This window comes from Mus musculus, chromosome 6 (assembly GCF_000001635.26).
Source record: "Mus musculus strain C57BL/6J chromosome 6, GRCm38.p6 C57BL/6J".
NCBI classification, from domain to species: Eukaryota; Metazoa; Chordata; class Mammalia; order Rodentia; family Muridae; genus Mus; species Mus musculus.
Genome location: NC_000072.6, coordinates 56,061,481 through 56,084,718, shown reverse-complemented (window position 1 = coordinate 56,084,718; position 23,238 = coordinate 56,061,481). Strand labels below are relative to the sequence as shown.

General features: G+C 40.3%; 1 protein-coding gene across 15 annotated transcripts in view; it reads left to right on the top strand.

The window, feature by feature from the left end:
- The window catches only part of Pde1c (phosphodiesterase 1C), a 582,713-nt gene extending 567,792 nt beyond the window's left edge, over positions 1–14,921 (top strand). For 4 of the 15 annotated variants that reach the window (XR_003956167.1, XR_003956172.1, XR_003956171.1 and 1 more), the window contains 3 exons: positions 2,531–2,590; positions 12,344–12,514; positions 13,678–14,921. Coding sequence is in view for 8 of the 15 variants with exons in the window: in XM_006505730.4 (XP_006505793.1) it covers positions 12,344–12,513 (170 nt within the window). In the remaining 7 variants the exon portion in view is untranslated. Of the gene's footprint in view, positions 1–2,530; positions 4,732–12,343; positions 12,515–13,677 lie in introns of those variants that run through there. The other 11 variants (NM_001159956.1, NM_001159955.1, NM_011054.4 and 8 more) reach the window with 6 other exon arrangements.

The window sequence follows — 23,238 nt, the reverse complement described above, 5'->3', positions numbered from 1 at the left end:
CTTTCTGGTCTATGGCTGGCTGATTCAACTCAGCTGTTCTGGCTCCAGGCTGACTGATTCAGTCTGTCTTCTTTCTTGGCCTCTGACTTTTTGCTCTGCTTGCTCTCAAACTAACTCTGGTAATCTGTTCTAATCTTCTGGTTCCCTCTCATTCTCTGGATGGTTCTGTCTTCACCTGTGTCTGGTTTGTTCTCTCTGCAACCTATCTCTGTAAAACTTTCCCAGCAAAACTGCCTCCTCTCCTTTTCTTTCTCTGAATTCTTCTCTCTTAAGTAACTTCTTTGTTCTCTGTCTTCTAGTAAAAACTGGGTATATATTCTGTTCTGTCAAATCTTTCTTTGATTCTTCACTTTGTGTGCCTCTCAGTTAGACATCCCTTTCAAACATGGATGCTTCCTTCTACAAACTAATTTTTCCTTGGTTGTTTGTGATTAAAAGTGTATACTATAGGAGTGCCTATATCCCAGCCAGAGGAATTAAAGGTCTGTGCTAAGGCTGGGCCACACCACACTAGAAACAGGTTTTTCAGTAAACAGCACAATCTAATGGTTCACAGTGTGATCAAACATCCCACAATAACATTGTTAGGTCACAAGGGTTGAACCAACATGGGTGGGCTAGGAGCTTTGAAACCATCCAATAAGAACATAACAAGAAGTTTCAGTCCAAACTGAAGGCAGTGGGCCTTTACCTGGAACTCAGATTTTATAAGTCAAGGCTTATACCCATGAAAAGTCAGGGTTTTTTTGTCTTGATAAGCCACCCAGCAGTCACTGTGGCACAGTAGCCTAAGATAGAACAGGCATCCAAATGAAAAACTGATCAAGCAGGAAGTCAATAGACAGAGAAAAGAAAAGAAATAACTAAGAATGCAGAATGGCAATTTCAACACAAACCTGAGTGTCAAAACAAGCCCCCAGATGTAGTTAGCAACCATTGCCTTCCACTTAAATTGACTTTTCAACTGCAGCAATGACATAATTGGATCAGATCCATCCCACTTTTACATTTGTGTATTGGTATGCATTGGTACTATAGTCATATTCCATTTGTGTTTGGTAAAGGAAGCTCCATCCAAATACAGAGCTGGCTTTTTGGAGACCATCTATACATAACTCTACTGTACAAATATGACACATGGTATTTAATCATTTTTCTGTTGTAATTATTTTCTAGTCTTGTTGCTACAAGACTGTTTATACATAGTATATTACATGATGTTGAGCAAGAAAAACAAGTCACTAAAAGGTAATAACCTCTAGAATGATTTTTCTCATTTTAAAACATAGAGAAATATTATTTTATGACTACAAATGTAATACCATGCACATATGCACAGGAATAAAGAAATTCAAGGTGATGGCTTTGGAGAGTTAAAGGGATGTGATGGAGAATAAGTACTAAGTCCTACCTGTGTTTAAGCTCTCGTGTGGATAAAGTTAATGTTGGGTGTTTTCCTTTATCTCTTTCCACCTTACTTTTTGAGATAGGCTTTCTCACTGAACCTGGAACTTACTAACTGAGCTAGAAAAGCTAACCACCAAGCCCTAGACATCCCTTTGGAGGCATCCTTAGCACTAGGTTTACAAGAATAAACCACCACATCTTTTTTCACATTGATGCTAGTGGTCTTCAGGCTTCTGCAGCCAGCACTTTACCCACTGACCACATTCCCAGCTCCCATTTTATCTCTTTTAAAATGTTTAAAACATTGATTTCATTAAGCTGCATGGCGAGTATAGGTACTTATTTTGCTAGCTTGATTTTGGTATACTTTTCCATGTGTTTAAAAAAATGACTTTATGTAAAGCTATGGCTGTTTTGCAAAAATAATCGATCATTCATGTTGCTACTTTAACATGGGCTCTATGAACTTTGACATCTTTCCCTTCTAATCTTTGGATGTGGTTTAGATATGAGGGGATAGGTCTTTTTAGAAGCTCTGGAAGTTGTTTGTCAGAAGGCTACCGTGATCATTTCATTAAAGGACTAAAGTTCTGCAGTTAACTAACAGGATCACCTTTCAGCTTCAGCACAAGAAAGCTGCTTGGGGTCATCATCTGGAACCCTTGCACATCTAAACCTGAATGGAACTTGCATTGGAAAGACTAGCACATACCGAAAGGATTTTTTTTTTTCCTAGAGCCTACTTTATTTGTTGTCCAGTGGCATTTTGAATGGCAATTTCATGGACTTTAGGGGTGGGGAACATCCATGGTGGAGAGCTGGGGAACTGTTGGCTCTTGCCTGAAGTTTTATCACAACTATCAGCCATAACTGTCACCCATCCAAAGCAGTGACTTCTGAGCAGCTTCCCAGGTGCCTCCTGAAGTGATCTTAGAGGAAAGGTACAGTACCTAGTCATTGCTGATGCAGATATAGCTGACTGCTCCTTGCACAAACTGCGGCATGTACAGTAGTCTTGCAATAGATGTGGCTCTGCTTCTGAACTCTGCTGCCTGCTATAGAAAGAATTTCTGGGCCAAATGCTATCCATCTCCCAATAATATTGTTCTGTGTCCTGTTGCAGGAGACTACGGATAAAACATCATCCAGAAACTTCCTTGGAAGAAACCTGACCATCCCCAAGGTCTGAAGACAATGTGGAAAATTTATATTTTTTTCCCCAAACAAAATCTACATGTATTGTAAGTTATTGAGTATTAAACTTCAATTGGTGAGTTTTGCTCTCCCTAATCCAGCTTTTTAAAGACAAGTCCTTTTATATGTATTTTAAACCTGCAGACATAAGGGAAAATGCTGTTAATAACATATATTAAACCCTGATAATTTTCTGAGGACTTTGGTACTAGCATCTTCTTTAACACTTCAGGTAACTGAGGCATGAATACCTTAATCACTTGCCCAAAGTAATTATTGGCCACTGGCAAGCCTGTTCTCATTCCTGGGAGATTCAAGAAAAGGCTAAAGGTAACTTCTGCACACTTGGAGCCACCTTTTCATAAACTTGCCTTATGTCTGGAGGTTTAGATCATTTCTCCACCTGTGACTTTAAGGCTTTATATCTCTGGCATGAAGGATTCTTTCAAGTAAGTCCCAAAATGACCACTGACCTGGTTATGCAACTGACTTTCACTTGCAATTTCAAGTGAGAGTTGGCCATTGTTGCTCACTTTCTGTGGACTGAATCAAGGCTTATATTTTATGCCTTTCTGTGGCGCCATAGCTGTACAATTACTAATAATTTCTTGTCAGAAGCCTCTGAAATGGTTTAGCACAGACATGGGCACGCAGCTAACTGATTAGCCATATGTTTCCATTTTGAATCTAAATAATCAAGTGAAAGAAACATCCACATGTTGATGAGGAAAACTAAGTGAAAGGCTTTCCACAATGCCACTTGTCCCAGTGGGGAACATGGACTTTGTGTGTGCCAGGACACACAAGAGGAGAACATAAAAATATGAAATAAAATATGATCATCTCCCTGAGGGAAGGTTTCTTTCCTTAAAGCAGAACAGGGTAATTGAAGGTTGCTGTTGCTTGAATATAGAAATAGTTGACCTTCCAGCCCCCTTCCCTTCACTTGTTTGTTAGGAGATGAGACTGAGGCCTATGCATCAGTGCCTTTCCCTGTTATAGCGAGACCTACAGATAGAAGCCAGAGTCGCAGCAACTGTATAAAGCAATGGTTCACTGCAGTGTACACCTGAAGCTTGTGATGGGATGGACTCACTGGCATCCTTCTTATAAAAGTCATAGGCAGTGACTCTAGGTATGATGACATCACAGGAGTAAGGGAGAAATGCTGGTTTCTGTTAACACCAACAACATTGCCAGCAAGTGCATAGTTAAAGTGAGTCATTTGTTTTTTTAAAGGCAACACCTGTGAAGGTTACTGAGTGTGGCACACCGTAGTTTGTTCACTCATTTAAGCATTTCTCTGCACCAGCTACTATCAATATTGGTTACATCAGGGAATGCAAAAATGTGTGTGCACATTATCCCTACCCAGGGATGTAGATGTGAAGGGCTGAAGAGGGTATGGAATAAAGAAGTGCATAAAACAAGCAACCACCCCCACAGAGAGTGACTCAAGCATTTCTATGTCTCAGTGTCAGGAATGCAGGGTCTCAGGAATCAGGATGGGTCTTGTCATTTTCATAGCCTCCCCACAATCTACTAATTACATATAGATTAGAAGTCAGGAACGAAGCTCCATCTCCTCGTTGGCTGGCTGAGCATTCTCCCCATCAGTATCTCTATCTGAGCATTCTCCCCATCAGTATCTCTATCTGAGCATTCTCCCCATCAGTATCTCTAGCATCTTTTTAGGTCCTTCTCAGAGTCATTGAGTGAACGTCCATCTTTTTACTTGCTTAGTTCAAAATGTGTTTTGTGTAGTCTTCCTTGCTTAGAATACCACATCATTTTAAAACGTGGTTTCCTTGAGAAGTTACGTGGTATGTTATCTGACAAATGCAAAGAAATAGAATCTCTTCATTATGTGGTGAGATCATTCAGGTGTAAATAGTGTTTGGGGAATTTGATAAATTTGCAATAGTGTTATAAGAAAATCAAGAGAAAAGACTCCATGATAAAACATCCTGGTCTTCCATGCTCATTTATCATGTAATGATTGTTACCAAGTACCTACTTTTTATTCACTGCAAAGAACCAGCTTGTATATTCTCCCTGGTATACAACCTCTTGAAGTTTTCATAACATCCACGGAAAGAAGTTACCATTTCCCCACATCATAGTATAGTTGAAAAGAAAAAAAAAATAGCCCTTCATGAGGAGACCCTTAGGATCTCAGATAGAGTAGTAATGACCCCAGTTCTTTGTGCCTTTAGGCCAATGTTTCTCCCATAATGCCACCCACTGCTTCCAAGAGGACAAACTCATGGGCTTTTCTGCCATAGATCTCGTCACAAAGTCTGTATCATGTAATGCTGATGAAAAGGGACAAGAACAGGTCTTTATGCATGAATCAGACCCAGTCATGTACCCCATAGATTCCTCTAACCCTAAATACTGCCATACACCACTTCACAATGGAGATTCATATCCAGGAATATGTCATTAAGTGATTTCAGTGTGTGTACACCATGCAGAATTCTTACATAAACCTCAGTGGTATAGCTTGATAACACACCTGGCCTATATGGAATATTCCACTTTATATGCAGCCCAAAGCATCATTATATGATGCATGACTGTATTATAGATGACTTTTTTCTTTCAAAATGAGCTCAGCCCATCTGTGGTCTTAACCTTGGCTCAACATGAGTATCACTAGATAGCTTCCCAGAATGCAGGCTTTCCATGTTCACCTCACAGAGCTCTTTGGTATTTCTGAGGAAAAAGCAAAAGCTATAGACTATGTGTAGGCTTCTCATTTTCTTGAGGTAGTCTTTGGAAAACCAAGATCTTTAAAAATGTCATCATTCTATTGTTTAATATGAAATACAATGTGAAGATTCAAAAATAAAGTGTCACTTTAGACAACTCCATGTAATGTGTGTGGATGAAGAGTAATTTTCTGATTTGGCTAATATTATAAAATTCTGTGTCTACAAAAGTTCAGGATACCTATGAGCCTGGCTTCAGGCTAATGCTTCCACATCTTGGGATGTATATAAGTTGAAATTTTGTAGAGGATACTGCTACTGAATACTCCTGGCAATAACAAATCTGCCAGACAATTCCATATCTTCAACTCGGGAAATGCAGAAAAACTGCTAGGGAAGGAGCACTCCTTTAAATACCAGTGCTGGCTGCTTTTGGACCCGTGGTTCTTTGCATTCTCAGTATTGACTTCTGAAGTGAGTGCTAATTCATCACTAGTACTGAGTTGAGAGGGTGAAACAAGGCTCTCATGTCACATGACTACAGGGCCAAAGCTGAATCTGTCTACCCTCTAAAGACGACAGAGCTGCAAATGCGATTGTGGAGATACAAATCAGGAAGAATCCTGGAGAGATTAAGGTAGGAGTTCCTGCTCTCTGGATTTGTGGTGGTGTAAAGACAGTAGAGGCTCAGTCTGCCCCACAGCTTCTGCTCTATGTGCTTGAACTAAACTTGGACACCACAGCGGTAGGTTTTTTTGCAGCTCTTCATGTGACAGACAGGGGAGGAACCAATAAGGACAATTTCACCTAAGGTCCCAAGCCTGCCTGGCATGGTGACTTGTTTCTACTCCCCCAAACTTGGAACACATGCCAGCATTCTAGCTTGTGGAGAGGAGGGAGGCACCAGAAGAAAACACTTACTTAGGGGACCTCCTTCAGGATCTCTTTGAGCCATACACACAGAAGACATGTGTTTTAAGAAGCATTATTATAGCTGTACGGGGAGTACTGCAGAACTCAGCATATGCCACAGGAGTTATGTAGGTTCAGTGATACTTAAAGGGAATAGTTTTAACTTGGCATTTTAAGCCTGTTATAGCAATTATTAAAACTAAATTTGGTCCAACATACTAATCCATGTACCAGGAAGGGTCTGAAGTCTGTTTGGATGTGACTCAAGGCTTCAGACTTCCTTCATCATAGTTGTGATATACATCTATTAAGCCTCAGTTTCCATACCTGGGTAAGGAGTGGCCCCAGTGCTTCCTTATTGCCAGGTGTGAATGGAGGCATGGACTAAGCTAATTCATATTAAATTCTCAGCGTGTTACCTTGTACAGTTAGTAGACATTATATGTCATTTATCATAATCATATCTGAATTCAACAGCTGTATAAATTTGATGTCTAAACAAATTAAATCTGTTTTCTAGACTAAAGAGTATGTGCATTAGTTTATGAGAAGAGATAGGGGAAGGAAGTGAGGCAGGAGGAGAGGAGAGGAAAGGAAAAGAGAAGAGTGACAGAGAGAGACAGGGGAGAGAGAGAAAAAGAGAGAGGGGGGAAGAAGAAGAAGAAGAGGGAGGAGGAGGAGGAGGAGGGAAGGAAGGAAGGAAGAAGAAAAAGGAAGGAAGAAGGAAGAAAGAAGAAGAAGAAGAAGAAGAAGAAGAAGAAGAAGAAGAAGAAGAAGAAGAAGAAGAAGAAGAAGAAGAAGAAGAAGAAGGAGAAGAAGGAGAAGAAGGAGAAGAAGAAGAAGAAGAAGAAGAAGAAGAAGAAGAAGAAGAAGAAGAAGAAGAAGAAGAAGAAGAGGAGAAGAAAGCTATGGGCATTATTTGGGAGGAAGGAATTGTAGTATTTATGAAAATAATGAGGGCTAAATGAGAGTTGATGCTCCTGAAAGAGTGTTGATTTATGAAAATCAAAGATTATGTGTAATTTTAAAATAAACAATAATAGGTAATGATGTATAGTTTCTGTTTTAAGTTTGTCTTTTTCTGATTGTGTTCAAAAGTGACCTCTAAATAAACACTGTGTGCAGGTGTGTAAGCCGGAGTCAAAATCTACATCAGCTGATACTATCATTTTGTGCAAGTCATCTGCCATAAGAGGATATATTTCTTATTTCAGTGTCCACTAGTGGAAGACGTGTTAACCATGCAGATAAAACACATGGAAAGTAGGGTTCTGTTCCCTATTTGGTTCTTCTTTGCCCAGAGAAGGAGACTGTACTATTGGGTTCAGCTGTAGTGAATGGCAGTTACTGAAAGGAAGAGGATCGGGTCCCTTCTAAGACCCCAGAAACATTCCAATGATGAATAAAATCTTACGCACGCCTTTAATCCCAGCACTCGGGAGGCAGAGGCAGGCAGATTTCTGAGTTCGAGGCCAGCCTGGTCTACAAAATGAGCTTCAGGACAGCCAGGGCTATACAGAGAAACCCTGTCTCAAAAATCCAAAAACAACAAAAAAAAAAACAAAACAAAACAAAAAAACTTACCCTTCAGGAAGACACCTAGAACCCCAGAAGAAAGATCAACACAGCACTCAAGATGGTGCCCCTGTGCCTGCCCTGCTGTCATATCTTGCCATCAAATCTTGATCCCTGCGCAGGAGAAAAGCAAAAAGTACACACAAACAGCATTGGGCACAGCCTCCCCCCTTTCCCCATATTGAGTGGCTGTGACAGCAGGCATGCACGTATTTATAGCTCGGTGGGGAGCTGATCTCTACCAGTAGGTTCAGGCTATTTGCAGCTAGTGGCAAGCAGAGTTTTTGTTCTGACAATCAGAATTCTAGCAAATGGTAAATGTTCCTTCATGCTGTGAAGTGGGAAATTCAATAATACTTTGGCTGAGTTCATGCTGAGTTGTGAAAATAGGATGAATATGAAGAGGGACTGTGACTCAAAAGACATAAATCAGTGATCCCAGGCCTGAGCTTGTGATCTGAGACGCTCAGCCCTCCCTTCTCTATCCTCCTGGGTCACTGCAATGTTTTTATACTTGTTCTAGATGTGTTGGGGGTGGGAATGGTGGCGGCTATAATACTTGTTGACCCTAAACTATGGGATTAAGCATTCTGAGAGCTTAAATGTGACCATTCTAACAATAAACAGGGGAATTTATTCCTGTGTCACAACAGACCCATTTTCTGACAGCCTTCATTGTGTGAAGATATCACCAAGCAGTTTCAGCCTGGGCATTAAGAAGCCTGGGAAGAGCAGCTTATAAGAATGCCTCTTCTTGTAAGTGATGCACAAGTTCTCGGGTAGACCTAGAAAGACTGCCCACCAGGGCAGGGATTTCTGTTCTTTTCCGTTATACCAGCAGCACACAGCATATGTTCTAAGAAACCAATAGGTAAATATTAATCTTAGACTTCAAAAAGTGTGCTGAGCCAGACTTTCTGGGGGTCTAGTGGGAAAACCCCAGGGAACATTGTCTTATCGAATTTTCTCTCTGGTGTATTCCTGTAGAGTTGACAGATGATTCGGTAGAAGAAATGCTCAGTTGTGTTTCTTTTGTAAAATTACAACTCTAACAGTCAATCAAAGCAAATGTTCATATTGCATAGATATAACCATGGCCTGGAGCTGGTTTTGTTTTTTAGATTTTCCTATGCACATGATAATATGCTTTGTGGTGATAAGATTAGGTTAGGGGCTGGAGAGTTAGCTCACAGATTAAGAACACTTGCTGGTCTTACAGAGAACCCAGGTTCAAGTCCCAGCGCCCACATAACAGTCCACAATTGTCTGTAACTACAGTTCTAGAACATCTGATAACCTCTTCTAGTCTGAGGGTACCAGACACGTGTGTGGTGCACAGACACACATGTAGGCAAAACAGTAATACATGATATATAAAGCTTAGAGTCAGAGTTATTGTTCATTATTATGTGATAATAATCACATAAGCCTCTATTTTTGCTAACAAACACTTGTTCAATATTTTCATGATATCACAGTACTGTGTTTTATTAAATAAAAACTGAGAATTTATTTAAATATATTTCTATTTTTTTATTTCTTTAGTGTGTGTGTGTGTGTGCCCACGTGTGTGTGCCATGGCGTAGATGTTGTGCTCAAAAGATAACTTGTTTTAGTCAATTTCCTTCTCCCACTGTGTGAGTTCCAGTGATTGAAGTCAGATCATCTAGCTAGTTAGCTTAGTCATCTTGCTGGCCTGAAACATGACAATTTAATGTATCGCATTTCATAGTTCATTTGTGTCTGAGTGTATGTGATGTATGTGTACGGAGGGTGCTTATCATACGAACATTTGTGGAGGCCAGAGATGTCTTCCTCTATTTCTCCATGTTACTTTTTGAGGCACTGTCTCTCACTGAACCTAGAATTTGCCATTCCTTTTAGACTGAATGTCCAGGGAGACTCTGGGATTGACATGTCTCTGCCCCACCAGAACTGGGGGCCTATACTTGCTTGTCATTGTACCAGGCTTCTCTGTGGCTACTAGGGATCTGAACTTGATTGGGCCTAACGGTTACAGAGATTTGCTCATTGAACCATCTGCCCAGCCCCACATGTAACAAAATATTTGCTGAGAGGGTATTTCTGAGAACTGCTTTAGGTGTTTAATAGAAGTGTCTCTTAGCTCTAAGTCCTTTCAACCCTCTTAGTTAAGTACCATTTCCCTTTGGTCTTTAGGAAAAGCAGGAATGGCCTGCAGAGAGCTGGTGCTTGGGCAATCAGCTGCACCACCTCTGATTCTCCAGGCTTCTCACCTAATTATCATATTTGTTTTGTCCTTACTGACTACATTATTCCTCTCCCCATGTCCATTAACTAAACAGAATTTCAGGAGGAACAATAAGGGTTGTGGGAGAGTAGAACAGACAAGAGAAAACCTAATCAATTCTTCATCTCTTCTCCTCACAGAACTGCCAGTTAAATGTTGGACTCCACCATTCACATCTTCCTGCTTCTCACTTGCCACTCTTTTCTCTGTTCTAGGATCACCCAGGGAAACACACGAGAGCATTGTGTCTCCTTAGCTCCTCTTGGCTCTGCAGCTTCTCAGTCTCTCGGGCTTCTTTGCTTTACTAGTCAGGTGTTTTGTGGTTGTCTACCAGTTGGGGTTATCTTCTTTTTCTTACTGTTAGAATGGGGTTATGTAAGTTTTACTTTCATCACAAAATATTAACTCCTGTCACATAAAACCAAGGATATATGCTCTGTTATGCTATGCTATGTCATGTTTTGTCTCCTGAATGGGGCCATATTGGTCATATTTCTTCACTGTGACTGCTATTTCATCCTTCTTAGGATACACGTTCTTTGGAAGGATATTACCATGTTCAACCCATGCTAAAACTCTTCCTCCTCCTCCTCCTCTCCCTCCTTCCTCTCCCTCCTCTTCCTCTTCTTCTTCCTTCTCCTCCTTTTCTTCTTCTCTCTCTTTCTTTTTTTGGTACTTTTGAGTTTTATGTTTCTATAATGGTATCCAAGTCCACTGTGTATATACTGTGCTTAGTTCTATAGCAAGCTATTGCTATAAGATGTGTTTTTTCTCCCTCATTGGAGAGTGGTATTTGAAATAAATATGCACATATAAGATTAGTTCTCTGCTGCTGTAGCTTTAAAGCCTGCAATTATTCTAGGTCTGATAAAGAAATGCACGTGTGTACACTAAGCTATGTAAGCACTCCTATTTATAAACACTGTTATATGTAGCCATCAATATCTTTGTGATGAATTTGTATTGATTTCACCAAGTCTAATCAATGACCTTTAGATCGTGCTAGCCTCCTCCTTTTGCTTAGCTGCTAACATCTTCGTGGATAGTTTTTGTCATCTGTTCTCATTTTATATACAAGTTTTCAATTTTAGATAATTGTAGAGTAGAATTGGAATTGTTCATCTGCCCCTGTCTGAGAAGCAACTTTAATACCAGAATGCATAGTTTATGTGTAGCTTCCCTGACCCTTTTGCTCTTAGAGCCTGCTTATAAGCAGTTAATCAGGTGGTCCTCTAGCTTCCTGTTCCCTGCAGGCTCATTGTTACTTAAATTTGCAGGGATGTCAGATTTTTTGCAGTGCATTCTGGGATCCTAATAACCTCAATGCCTTTTTAAAAAATTGCATACATTAGAGATCTCTCCTATAAAAGTTTATGAGTTTTGACAAATAGTGTCAGAATCTACTAGTATTACATAAAATGATTTTACTCCCCTGGAATTCCTACTGCTTACCTATTTATTATTTTTTCCTCACTTTAATAATGTTTCAGCCAGTGATCTTTTTATTGTCTCCATAGTTCTGTGGGGTTCTTTCCCCCTTCAAGCTTATCCTGTAAGTACAATCACATAGTATGACTAACTTTGCAGACTGGTTTCTTTCTCTTAGCAACGTGTATTTAAGATGTGTCTACATGTTCATATGGCTTGATCACTCATTTATTTTTATCAATTTTATCAAATATTGCTTTTTTATTTGTAATTCTTCAGTGTACACATTTGTCCTGTGCTTATTTGATATATGTCTCTTCTGTAGCTAGGAGTTTATTCATTTTGCCACTGAATTGTTTCCTTCCACTGAATTTTAAGAGTTCTTTGTACATATTGGATATTAGATCTTTATAGATATCTTGCAAATATTTTCTTGGTGGTGTGCTTGTAGTTAGTACTTTGGGAGTATGTGGCATTTCTCTAGTCCCCAAAGCTTACACACAGTGCTAAATGTTGTGAGCAATGGATATGTCACTGCTCACCATGGTCACCTTGCTTGGTGATCCCGGCATTCCCACACCTTTTCATAAGTTCACCCATTCATTGCCATGTAAATGTTATATACAGCTACCACTGCCCATCTCTAGCAGTTTGTCTTTATTGAGTTTAAAGTTAATAACTAAGTTATATTGTGCTTATTCAATCAGTTTAGAAATTTAATCTTATTCATTTTTTTGGCTTGGAGGAGACATACAAGTCAAAGAGGAACACAACGGCCATGTCTCTGTCCAGTCAAGTCTCTCTGAAGCTAATGGTTCTCTGTCTTCCTTTCCATGCTCTCCAGTCATCAAGCCTCCTTTGCGTCACTTTAAGCGTCCTGCTTATGCATCTAGCTCCTATGCACCTTCCGTCCCGAAGAAAACTGATGATCATCCTGTAAGATACAAGATGCTGGATCAGCGGATCAAGATGAAAAAGATCCAGAACATCTCTCATCACTGGAACAAAAAATAGGGCAAGTATAAGAACAGAGAGAGTGTCCCTTAGCACCTACCAGATGCACCAGGACACACCTCTTACAGCTTACACTACTGTGGCTGACCCTGAGAGTCAAAGTGAAATCTGCCTGAGATTCCCCTCGGTCATTCTCTTATAGATCACCAGTCACTACATTTGGAGTCAATAAAGACTCCAGCAAAAAGCTAGTAAATGCTAGGCTTACTTGATTTTACTGTGTAGGCCTTTAAAAGCGGTAAGTTGCCCCCAAATTAAAAATGATGTATCTTATCCTGAAAAATTAAATTCTTCCCACTGACCTGTTTTTTCATCCCCAAGAGATGATTTACCCTTACACGAACACTGCCTCAATAGCCATCAGGGATAGGAAATGTACGTCTAAAAATAACTTTTCCCATTAAAATGATGTTATTTTGTGAAATTAAAATATGATTACACCATTTTCCCCTTTATTTTCCCTTCTTCCAAACCCTTGCATACACACTTGTTCTCTCTCAAAAGCATGACTTTTTGTTTTTTATATATTATATTATATATCGCATATATATATATATATATATATATATATTACTAAATATAATTATAATCTGCTCAGTCCCTGTGTTACTTGTATGTGTGTGTTTCAGAGAAGACTATTTGGTGTTGGACAATCAGTTGATGTGGTTTTTCCTGGGGAAAAAAACTAATTTTCTCCCACTCTCAGCATTCCTTAATTGATTATACTTCTTTGTCTAGGGTTGCAACCCCATAAGATTTCTCTGCTTCATGTTAGCATGTCTGCTAGTGTTGTCCAATTTTAAACTCACTGATTTAAAATTTAAAATACTTACTCAAAATTCAAGCAAATGTGTGACCTTGAAAGCAAACACATTCAAAACAAATGTTCTTCTTCTGAGCACAACAATCTTAGAGGAAAGATGGATGGTGGGTTGTTTTCTTCATTGATTTTACAGAATTCAGACTTAGAAAATAGATCTAAGAGGGTGGGGAGAGGGAGGGGAGAGGGAGGGGGACAAGGAGGAGGAGGGGTGAGGGGGAGGGAGGGAGAGATTTTGATTTCTGATCACATCTCATTCCTAGCAGCTTAAATGTACTTTGGAACTTTTGAGTTTTCTAGCTATACATTTGGCTCAATTCATTTTAATCTTTTCCCTCTGTCAGAGTACCCAGGGATCCATGAAGTGCCTGTCGCTCGAAGACTCCAGGCTCCAGATCTACCACAGGGGAATATGGTTTTGTGGAACTGAAGCAGGAAGCTGTAAACTGATAAACCTAAAGTTATTTCCTCATTTCCAGCTTTGCCCCCCAGAGTTTAGAGATGCCTTTAAATTAAATCTTAGCTCATCTAGGCCACAGACTGCCCACCCAAAGCTCTTGAGGTTCCCACCTGCTCTCCTCACTGTTGGTGGGACAGAAATCTTCCTAAGTCACCTCTTGTTGGCATGCCATTGTTAGCTTTTCTATGACTTTACCAAGAAGTTTTACTTTGAGACTAAAATCATAGAGATGCAAGGGAATTCTCACACCTGGAGAGAGCATCCGAAGGTTCAATTGGTTTTAAGACAAGCTTGCTCTGCCTGAGACTTGCATTGGGTCCTTGAGCTTTCCATGTGACATTTTCAAGTCTCAGTTTGTTTAACCTACTACTTTTCTGATGGAGATGGACTGTGGGTTTCAGGAAGCTATTGCCACACCCGCTGACTATAGGTACAGAGAAGCTTTAGTACAGGGCACTCCATGTTCAGGGAAGCAAGGAACCTTTTGTGATAGTCACAGAATCCTGGCTTTGATTAGAGAGTTCAGTTCATTTCCACAGACCATAATTATCCAAGAAATAAGCTCCAGCATCCAGTGAGCACTGATAAGGTTGGGCAGCTCATATATAATGTAGTTTGTTCAGATAATTGTTATACAAGCGAGAAATCACTGTGACTTTTTGATATGGAAGACAATCACAATTCTTAGTTCCCTACCCAGTATTTGAGCAAGAAAAGCTGTCCGCAGCTTGGAAGTGTACCTCCATCTGGATTAGTTTAACTCACAGGTACTGTCTACTTGGTACCATGCAGAAACTTTCATGCAGAATGCAAAGAGCCACTTTGACTACACACTGACAAGGTTTGGGGGACCTTCCTGTCTCTTAAAACTTCCTGACTTAGTTTACAGGCCTCAGTGGTTCTTCTCTTTCATGGCTGATTGAGGGTAGGGTGTTGAGGATGTTTGTTCTTTCTGTGGTTTTTTTTTTCTCTTAAGATGTGATTTTTTTTTTCAATCTTTGCTAAAATTTTAGTTCAATAAACATTCACATGTGGAGAGTCTACATTGCTTATAAATGCCTACTATGTTTTACAAGCAGAAAATGAAAGATTATATTCTTATAGCAAATAAAAAATGCTTTGAATGGACTTCCTTGGCTATGTGTCAACTTTTTTTCTTAGAATTTTGCAGTTTACTTGAAAAGTAGGCCCCCCTCCCTGTCCCCAGGTTGGCAGTATTCAGAATTGTTTGTCTTGTTAAGGTGACTAGTGTGACTCATCTCTTTCAGTTTATGAATTTGTGTAGCAGATTATTGTAATTATATAATCTTTTCGTCCATTCAGACTCAATAAGTTAATTTGCTAATGGCAGAAACTTACAATGGGGTTACTCAGTAGAAGAACACCCGTGTTACCAGCATACTTGTCATTTCAGGGCAAGCTGCCTAGCTAAAGATTGGGAACTGGGCTTTGGAGTTAGGAAAACTCATTAGTAAACCCTGGATCTGCCTTTAGTTTCCTCTGTAACTGAGTTACATAATCATTGTCAACTTCTGTTTCATTTACAAGAAAGTGAAGTAATAATAAAGCCTCGCCCAGCATAGTGTGGGGTTGACTAGAGCGAACATACTGCAATTATTAGCTTTTATTCCTTATGGAGAGAGGAGCGCCAGCCCGAGAAAGAAATAAGACCGCTAGTGAGAGAACGATGTCCCTCACAGGTTCTCTGACATGACATGGGCGTTCATCCTCACCTGCCGTTACATGGAGTTGATGCTCATGTGGCTATTTGCACATCATCCTGTATTAAAGACTTTCATGTATTCCTCCATATGGTAGAAACACAAAATCTGCACCCCAACACCCCCTTGCTTTGTATCTCCCACACTTTAGAGTTCTTGAGTCTCCCTCCAACTGTTACAGTTGTGTGCTACTATTACTTCCTACTTCCTATGAAATCCCCGACCACCCACTACATCATGTCTTTTATAGGATCTACCCCTCTGTCCATCACTCCACTGAATCCCAGCCCAGTTGCTTTGCTTCTCTAATGTACCCTATAGCTCAACTGTACAGAACTTTCCTGAAGGCTCAACATGATTCAGATAACAGTCCCTTGGTGCAGGGTGTCTTGCTGACTGTGGGTCCTTTAGGGACATATTTGCCTCTACATTCTTGGGCTTGTACTGTCACCTGTTTGCTCTGGCACTGAGCCTAAATTTCTCATGAATGTGTAGAGCAACCCATTTTTCATCCATTACATGACACACATTCTGGGTATTTTTAAAGCATACTCTAGAAAACAATTGACATCATTTTATGTCTCATTTCTGAAACAACAAAGAATTCACAGAATCTTCACAATGGCAATTTTCTTTTACTATGGGTCAAGTCTTAGGTAGGAAAAAATCAGAATAACTATCCAGTCTCTTTTATTCTCAGCCTCTGACCATAATCAACTTCAGGAGTTCTAGTTCTTTCTTTTCCATATAGTTACTAAACTTATGTACACAAGGTCAAGTCATTGACCATCACTAAGAGAGCATTAAACTCTACTGCTTCCTCCCATAGCTGTCATGTATGTGCACACCCACTGATCGTGCCAGCAGTTGAGAGTCCAGCTCTCATTGCTGAGGTTTTGGGTTCCCCATGGGATAAGATATGTCTGTGTGGCTGATGACTCTTAATTTTGAGTCTATGATTTCTATCTACAGTCCCATCCCTAGGACAAATGGCAGGTTATTTGTTTTTCTGCAAAGCAACAGCTTTGCAATGTCTTCTGTTTTCTGCATGTTGAAACCTGAGCTGTTCTCTAAAGTGCAACAGCAAATTCACTTTCTTTTGGCTGAGGGACTCTTACTTCCTCGGGTAAAAATGATGCTTTGTTTTGACTTGTGTTTAACTCTCCATGAGCCTGTTCCTTCTCTACAAGTGACAGCTTTGTAGTTCAGTTATAGTAGCTTTATGTATCCCAGGTTGGCCTCAGTCCCCTGAGTACTGGGAGTACACTGTGGTTCTCAACTTTCCTAATGCTGTGATGATCCCCAAACATAAAAGGATGTCATTGCTCTTTCACTTTGCTACTGTTATCAATAATCTAAGTATCTGATATGCAGGATATTTGATGTGTGATTCCCCAAAGGGGTGGTGACCTACAGGTTAAGAACCACTAAATTACAGTGCAAAGCATGGTATCAGTGGATTACACAGATCTTAGCTTTTCCCTGTTGTATAATTTCTTGGCTCATGGTGGGAAAGTGTGGCCATGAGCAGGAGACATAATGGCTGTAGTAGAAGCTGAGGAATCACATCTTAAACTGCAAGCCCCAACCAGAGAAAGCAGACTGGGAATATCACAGGGTTATGAGATCTTAAAGCCCCCACTGTGTGACATACTCCCTCCAGCAAGCCCATATCCCTGAACCTACTAAAACAGTGTTACCAACTGGTATTCAAACACCTGAGCCTCTGGGGGCCATTCTCACCCAGACCACCACAGCAGTTTCCCAGTGCAGAGCTCCAGGCTACTTATTTCAGTGAGCCAGACTTTTCACTGTGCTAAAGCCAGTCAGCACCCACATCCAGGAAAGGACTCGATACTTCCTTTATTTTAATGATCTGCTCTGCTGGCCAGGTTTCTTATTATGTCAAAAATGTTTTTAGAATGCCATTTTGTTCCATATTCCTCTGCTTTGTTTTTTAAAATTCAAAATTCCCCGAGAAGACAGGATATCCTAGTCCTTAGAGGGGAAGGTCTGTCGAGGTGTCTACCTCAGGAATGTCCATGTGTGTAGGCTTTGCAGTAATCCAGAGTGTCAGAGTGTGGTCTGGTAGCAGAGTGTGGACCAGGTGATGGTACGGTATGGCAATTCTTTAAATTCAGTAGGGTCTGGGCTGTCCATAAGCCAAAAAAAATGGTGCTACTAGTGGATGTTACTCAGGCTGTTCTCATTTCTGGAAGTGAGGCTGAAGCCATAATGATTAGTGGCTCAAGGACTTGGCAAAGACAGCCACTTCTCCAACTTACCTGATTTATTTAAATGGATTCAATTACATGGGGCTAACCGGACTATGTCAGCCACTTCTTAGGCATTGCTGCCACCTGGTGTCTTTCAGAAGAATGACTTCTGGGCAATCGAGAGAGAGAGAGAGAGAGAGAGAGAGAGAGAGAGAGAGAGAGAGAGAGAGAGAGAGAGAGAGAGCACACATGTGCATGTGTGTGTGTATATATGAATAACTCCACACTCACAAAGAAAATTGAATTTAGGAAATACTAGAAGATGAGCTATAGACACTAAAGGAAATAGAAGAGATAAAGTTCTAAGTAGACAAACTAGTCACACATTTGAATGTGAAAACAAATAGCAACAGGCAGACACACTGGCATTAATTCCTTCTTATTATCCCTAGTACACTGACGTGTCAACTCAACATCTATTTCTCTGGGGATGGGAGTTGTTTTGTTTTGTCTGTGGACTTGAGACAGGCTCTTACTGTGTAGCCCAAGTTGCTGCTCAAACTCTTGGTCCTTCTGGCTAGGCCTCCCAGTTTGTGAGATTCCAGGAACTGTACCAGCACACCCTCACAGCCATCATAAGGCCCTTGCCAGTGCTTTCCTTTTCTGGAAGAGCTGTAAGACACTCTACTTTCTCCATGTTCATCCAATTGAAGTGGGCTTGACTTAGTGAGAATTGAAGCTGCCCCTCACCAAAGTCTGGAGGGCCACACAGAATCACATACCTGGAATTGGGAGTTCAGCTCCTTGCATGACACTAAACACCAAGATAGAAAAGGCCTGGATCCCTGATTACATTACTGAATCTGATACATAGGTCTTACTGTTGACCTCTTGGATTGATGAAGGCCATGCAGAAGGAATGACAGATGACTTTAGAACTCGTGGAATGTGGCCCACTGGTAGCAAAGACATGATGGGTGCACCTGGATTGAGGCATGACCCTGACATGCCTGTCCAGAGGACTTCATGCTGTTATGGAGTTCTGCTCTGCCTGCTGCCCTCACATCCCTCTTAATCTCGGAATTCTATGAAAACTTTAAGGGGGCTTCCAGATCCTCTCTGGGCAGTAGTTCTGCCACTCACAATAATAGTGCTTGATCTCTTTTTTCAGGCATTGTGCTGGAGCAGATTAGTGATTTAATCACCATCCTAGGAAAGAACTTAGAAGTGTGGACTGTCAGCAATGACCACCACCCTTAGAAAACAATTGGAAAAATGAAGTTGCTAGAAAAGCTAGGTTAAGATAACCTAGCTTTTCTAGCAACTTCATAGGTTGAAGGGGAACCTTTTTTGAGGGGGAGGGGAGGTTCGAGACAGGGTTTCTTTGTATAACCCTGGCTGTCCTGGAACAAACTTTGTAGACCAGGATGGCCTCAAACTCCGAAATCTGCCTGTCTCTACCTCTGGAGTGCTGGGATTAAAGGTGTGTGGCACCACGCCGACGGCAGTTAGGATGTTTTTGATACTGGCTCTGATGTAGAAAATCTTAGGAAACAATTTGACATTTAGAAAGACACACTCTGATATAGCTGGGATTAAAGGTGTGTGGCACCACGCCGACGGCAGTTAGGATGTTTTTGATACTGGCTTTTTTTTTTTTTTTTTTTTTTTTTTGTCAGAGTATGCCTGGGCCTAGCAAACATAGAAGTGGATGCTCACAGTCGGCTATTGGATGGATCACATGGCCCCCAATGAAGGAGCTAGAGAAAGTACCAAAGAAGCTAAAGGGATCTGCAACCCTATAGGTGGAACAACATTATGAACTAACCAGTACCCCGGAGCTCTTGACTCTAGCTGCATATGCATCAAAAGATGGCCTAGTCGGCCATCACTGGAAAGAGAGGCCCATTGGACACGCAAACTTTATATGCCCCAGTACAGGGGAACGCCAGGGCCATAAAAGGGGAGTGGGTGGGTAGGGGAGAAGGGGTGGGTGGCTATGGGGGACTTTTGGTATAGCATTGCAAATGTAAATGAGCGAAATACCTAATAAAAAATGGAAAAAAAAAAAAAAAAAAAAAAAAAAAAAAAAAAAAAAAAAAAAAAAAGAAAGACACACTCTTATTAGTTAAGCCATGGACCTTTTAAGGTCAGAGAACAAGAACAATGACAGCACTAGCTGGCATGACTCTCACTGAGACTGGACTGGTGATAATTGATTTCTTCTACCTATTTTTTGCTCTCAGCTTTCTGATCTGATTTATGAATAATTGCTGATCAGTAGATATGCATTCTGAGGATTTAAAATAGACATGACTGACTTTTATATAAAAGTTTAGATTTGTGATTCTTCTAAGATTCTTATAAGATCAATTTTAAGAATAAATTAAAGTAACTGCAAATTGCTGCCTTCCAGTAAGAGAAACTGGCTGAAAAACCTACCTTGCTTGTTTACACTGTTTTAATCTATAACAAGTTGCTTAGTTACAAATATACATTGGTTCTTGGGAATAATTTGTTTTCTTTATCGATACTATGTTATGTTATTTCTCAAAAGGTATTGGGGAACATACTGTTTTTTCATAGGCATTCACTAGAAAAGAACAAAAACATATTCACATTGCAATTTTATACTGCTCAAATGATTTTGCTGGAATATATATCAAATATGGGAGAAAAATAAACTCATTGGAATATTGTTCTCTTTACCCTCCAAGTATTATGTATACATGTATGTGTATGAATGTATCTTGTAAAGTTTGTAGTATGAGAGTGTGTGTTGGAACTTTGTCCCATCCATCAAATCTGTATGTATGTGTATATGTTAATTTTGTTTGGCTGTGTGTTGGAGCTACTTTATCACCAATTATGTGTATGAATTTGTATGTATGGTGTTATTGGAGTTTCTCTTTTGCCTCATTTACTCAGTGTGTGTATATATGTGCATGTGTATGTGTATGTATGATTTTTCTCTCTTTCCTTTTCTTTCTCACTGGCCCCAGGGAGTTAAAAGAGTTGACTGTTCCCTGGCTGCAGGGAGTGCCAAGCCCCAGTGAATCAAGCTTTGTTCTCTCAGAGAAAAGTCTGCTGAGTAATTTCTCTAATCACTGGCTGTCTGCCATAGGCAGAAGCCCCAGTAGGTATCTGGGTATCAACCTCTATCATCTGCTCTCAGCACTGACCCTCACTGGCTGCCTGCCTCAGTTTACCCTGAGATGACAAACCTGTGCATTGCCATTGGTTCTTACTGTTGTGTGACAGAAAAATAAACCCTTGTTTATTAAGTTGCTGTCAGTCAACTATTAGTATCATGACCCTGGAAGACAGCTCCCAAGTAAGTACTCAAGGAGATATTCCACATCAGGTTTGTACTTTTGATGAAGTGTGTGTGTGTGTGTGTGTGTGTGTGTGTGTGTGTGTATGTGTGTGTGTGCTTATGTGTGTGTGTATGATTTTCCAGTTAGCTCTTTGACACTGATGTCATTTAATACAACCAACTTCAGTTGTTGACACAATGGGTCTACTGTCATGAAAAGGAGAGGTACTATTTCTTCTTACATCCCAATGACCCTTCTCATCTTAGTGGAGACCTGCAGGCTCAGGCATCTGGAGAAGAGAGAGGCACTTTCTAAGGAGGAGAAAGAGCACAAACAAAGAGAATATGTTTAATAAATAGGAAAAGACTGACACTGTGCTAGGGTGGTAAGTACTTGAGAGGTTAGTATGAGGTAAGCTCCTTAGGATAGGCAAAGGCAAAAGTAGATATGCTTTATAATGCTGTAATAGAGAGTGAAGACTTGATATTAAAAGTAATTAAAAGATTATTTTTCTTTCTTTTTCTTTTTCTTTTTCTTTCTTTCTCACTTTTTTTTCTTCAAAATATTAACAGGGTCCTAGTGGGATAAAATTTAAAGCTACAAAGATCATGTGGCTGTCAAATAGAAAATTTTCTAGAATCTGAGAAGAGACAAAACTGATAATTCAGCAAGGAGATCTCAGAGTCGGGGAGGAATTGAGGGCAGAAGTGGATGTGAATGTGGAGATCTAAAATTGGAAAGTGGAATCAACAGAACATGAACAGGGAGTTTGAGAAAGATCCTGATGATGTTGCTAATGATGAGGGTGAAGATGGCATTGATTACATGGGAACGTGTGGTGTAGCCGGGCAAAGAGAGGGTGGTCTTTAGAACAGAACAGAAATTACTTAATCTATTTAGCAATTGTAGAATTCATATGACAATAATTACTTGATTAAGATGCTGGTTTGGGGCTCTAAGGAAAGCTCAAATGGAAGTTTAATTTTGTTTGTTTGTTTTTGTTTTTGTTTTTCAAGACCGGGTTTCTCTGTATAGCCCTGGCTGTCCTGGAACTCACTCTGTAGACCAGGCTGGCCTCGAACTCAGAAATCCGCCTGCTTCTGCCTCTGGAGTGCTGGGATTAAAGGCGTGTGCCACCACGCCCGGCAGAAGTCTAATTTTGAAGAGTACAATACCCCACAAATTTTACACATGTGTGGGGTTGCTTAGCCTTTCGCTAATTGCACTTACCATTATTTTTGTTGTTTGCGTTAGTGCTTTAGTTATGGTTACCATTTCTCGGATGAAACATCATGAACAAAAGCAGAATGAGGGTGAAAGTGCTCATTAACTTACATATCCTGAATCATTGATGGAAGTCAAGGCAGGAACTCAAACAGCTTGGGAACCTGGAAACAAGAACTGATGCAGAACCATGGAGGGATGCTGCTTACTGGTTTGCTCTCCTCGTGGCTTGCTCAGCCTGCTCTCTTATAAAACTGGGATGGTACCACCCACATTGGGCTGGACCTTCTCCCACCAATTACTAATTTAAAATTTTTTAAGGTTGTTTTCTTGTCCAAAGATAAGAAATGAATGTATTGTGAAGTCTCTGCCATCATTAGTAGACTAACTCCATTTTATGGGTTTCCAGGAGGTAATGCAAACTTAGGAGACAGAATCTTAAATGCCCTATAGGCTGGCCTTCCTACAGCCCAGTCTTATAGGGACATTTTTTCAATTGAGGTTCCTTCCTCTCAGATGACTTTAGTTTGTGCCAACTTGCCATAAAATTAGTCAGGACAGATTAGAGTGCCAATTTGGACCTGAAATATCTACCAAAGAATCAAATGCTGAAGGCCTGGTTCCCTTCAATAATATCCAAAGGTAGGAAGTGATTGGTTTGTGAAGTCTCTAACATCATTAATGGTCTTCCTCCACTGATGGGTTCATCATTTTATGGGTTTCAAGGATGTGATAGAAACTTAGGAGATGAAATCTAGAGAAAGGAGTGGGTCTGTAAATGATGGTCCTCTGTGTCCAGAGATTATATGTACAACTCTATGATGAAAGACAAGCTATTCTTCTTACAGGCAGGTAGAAAGCAGGCAGGCACAAAATCAGACACAGAAGCTGGCTAGAGAAATCCTAAAGATGGTGAAAAGGATAAGTACGATTGAAAGGACACTGGAGATTAAGGCTTCCTAATCCT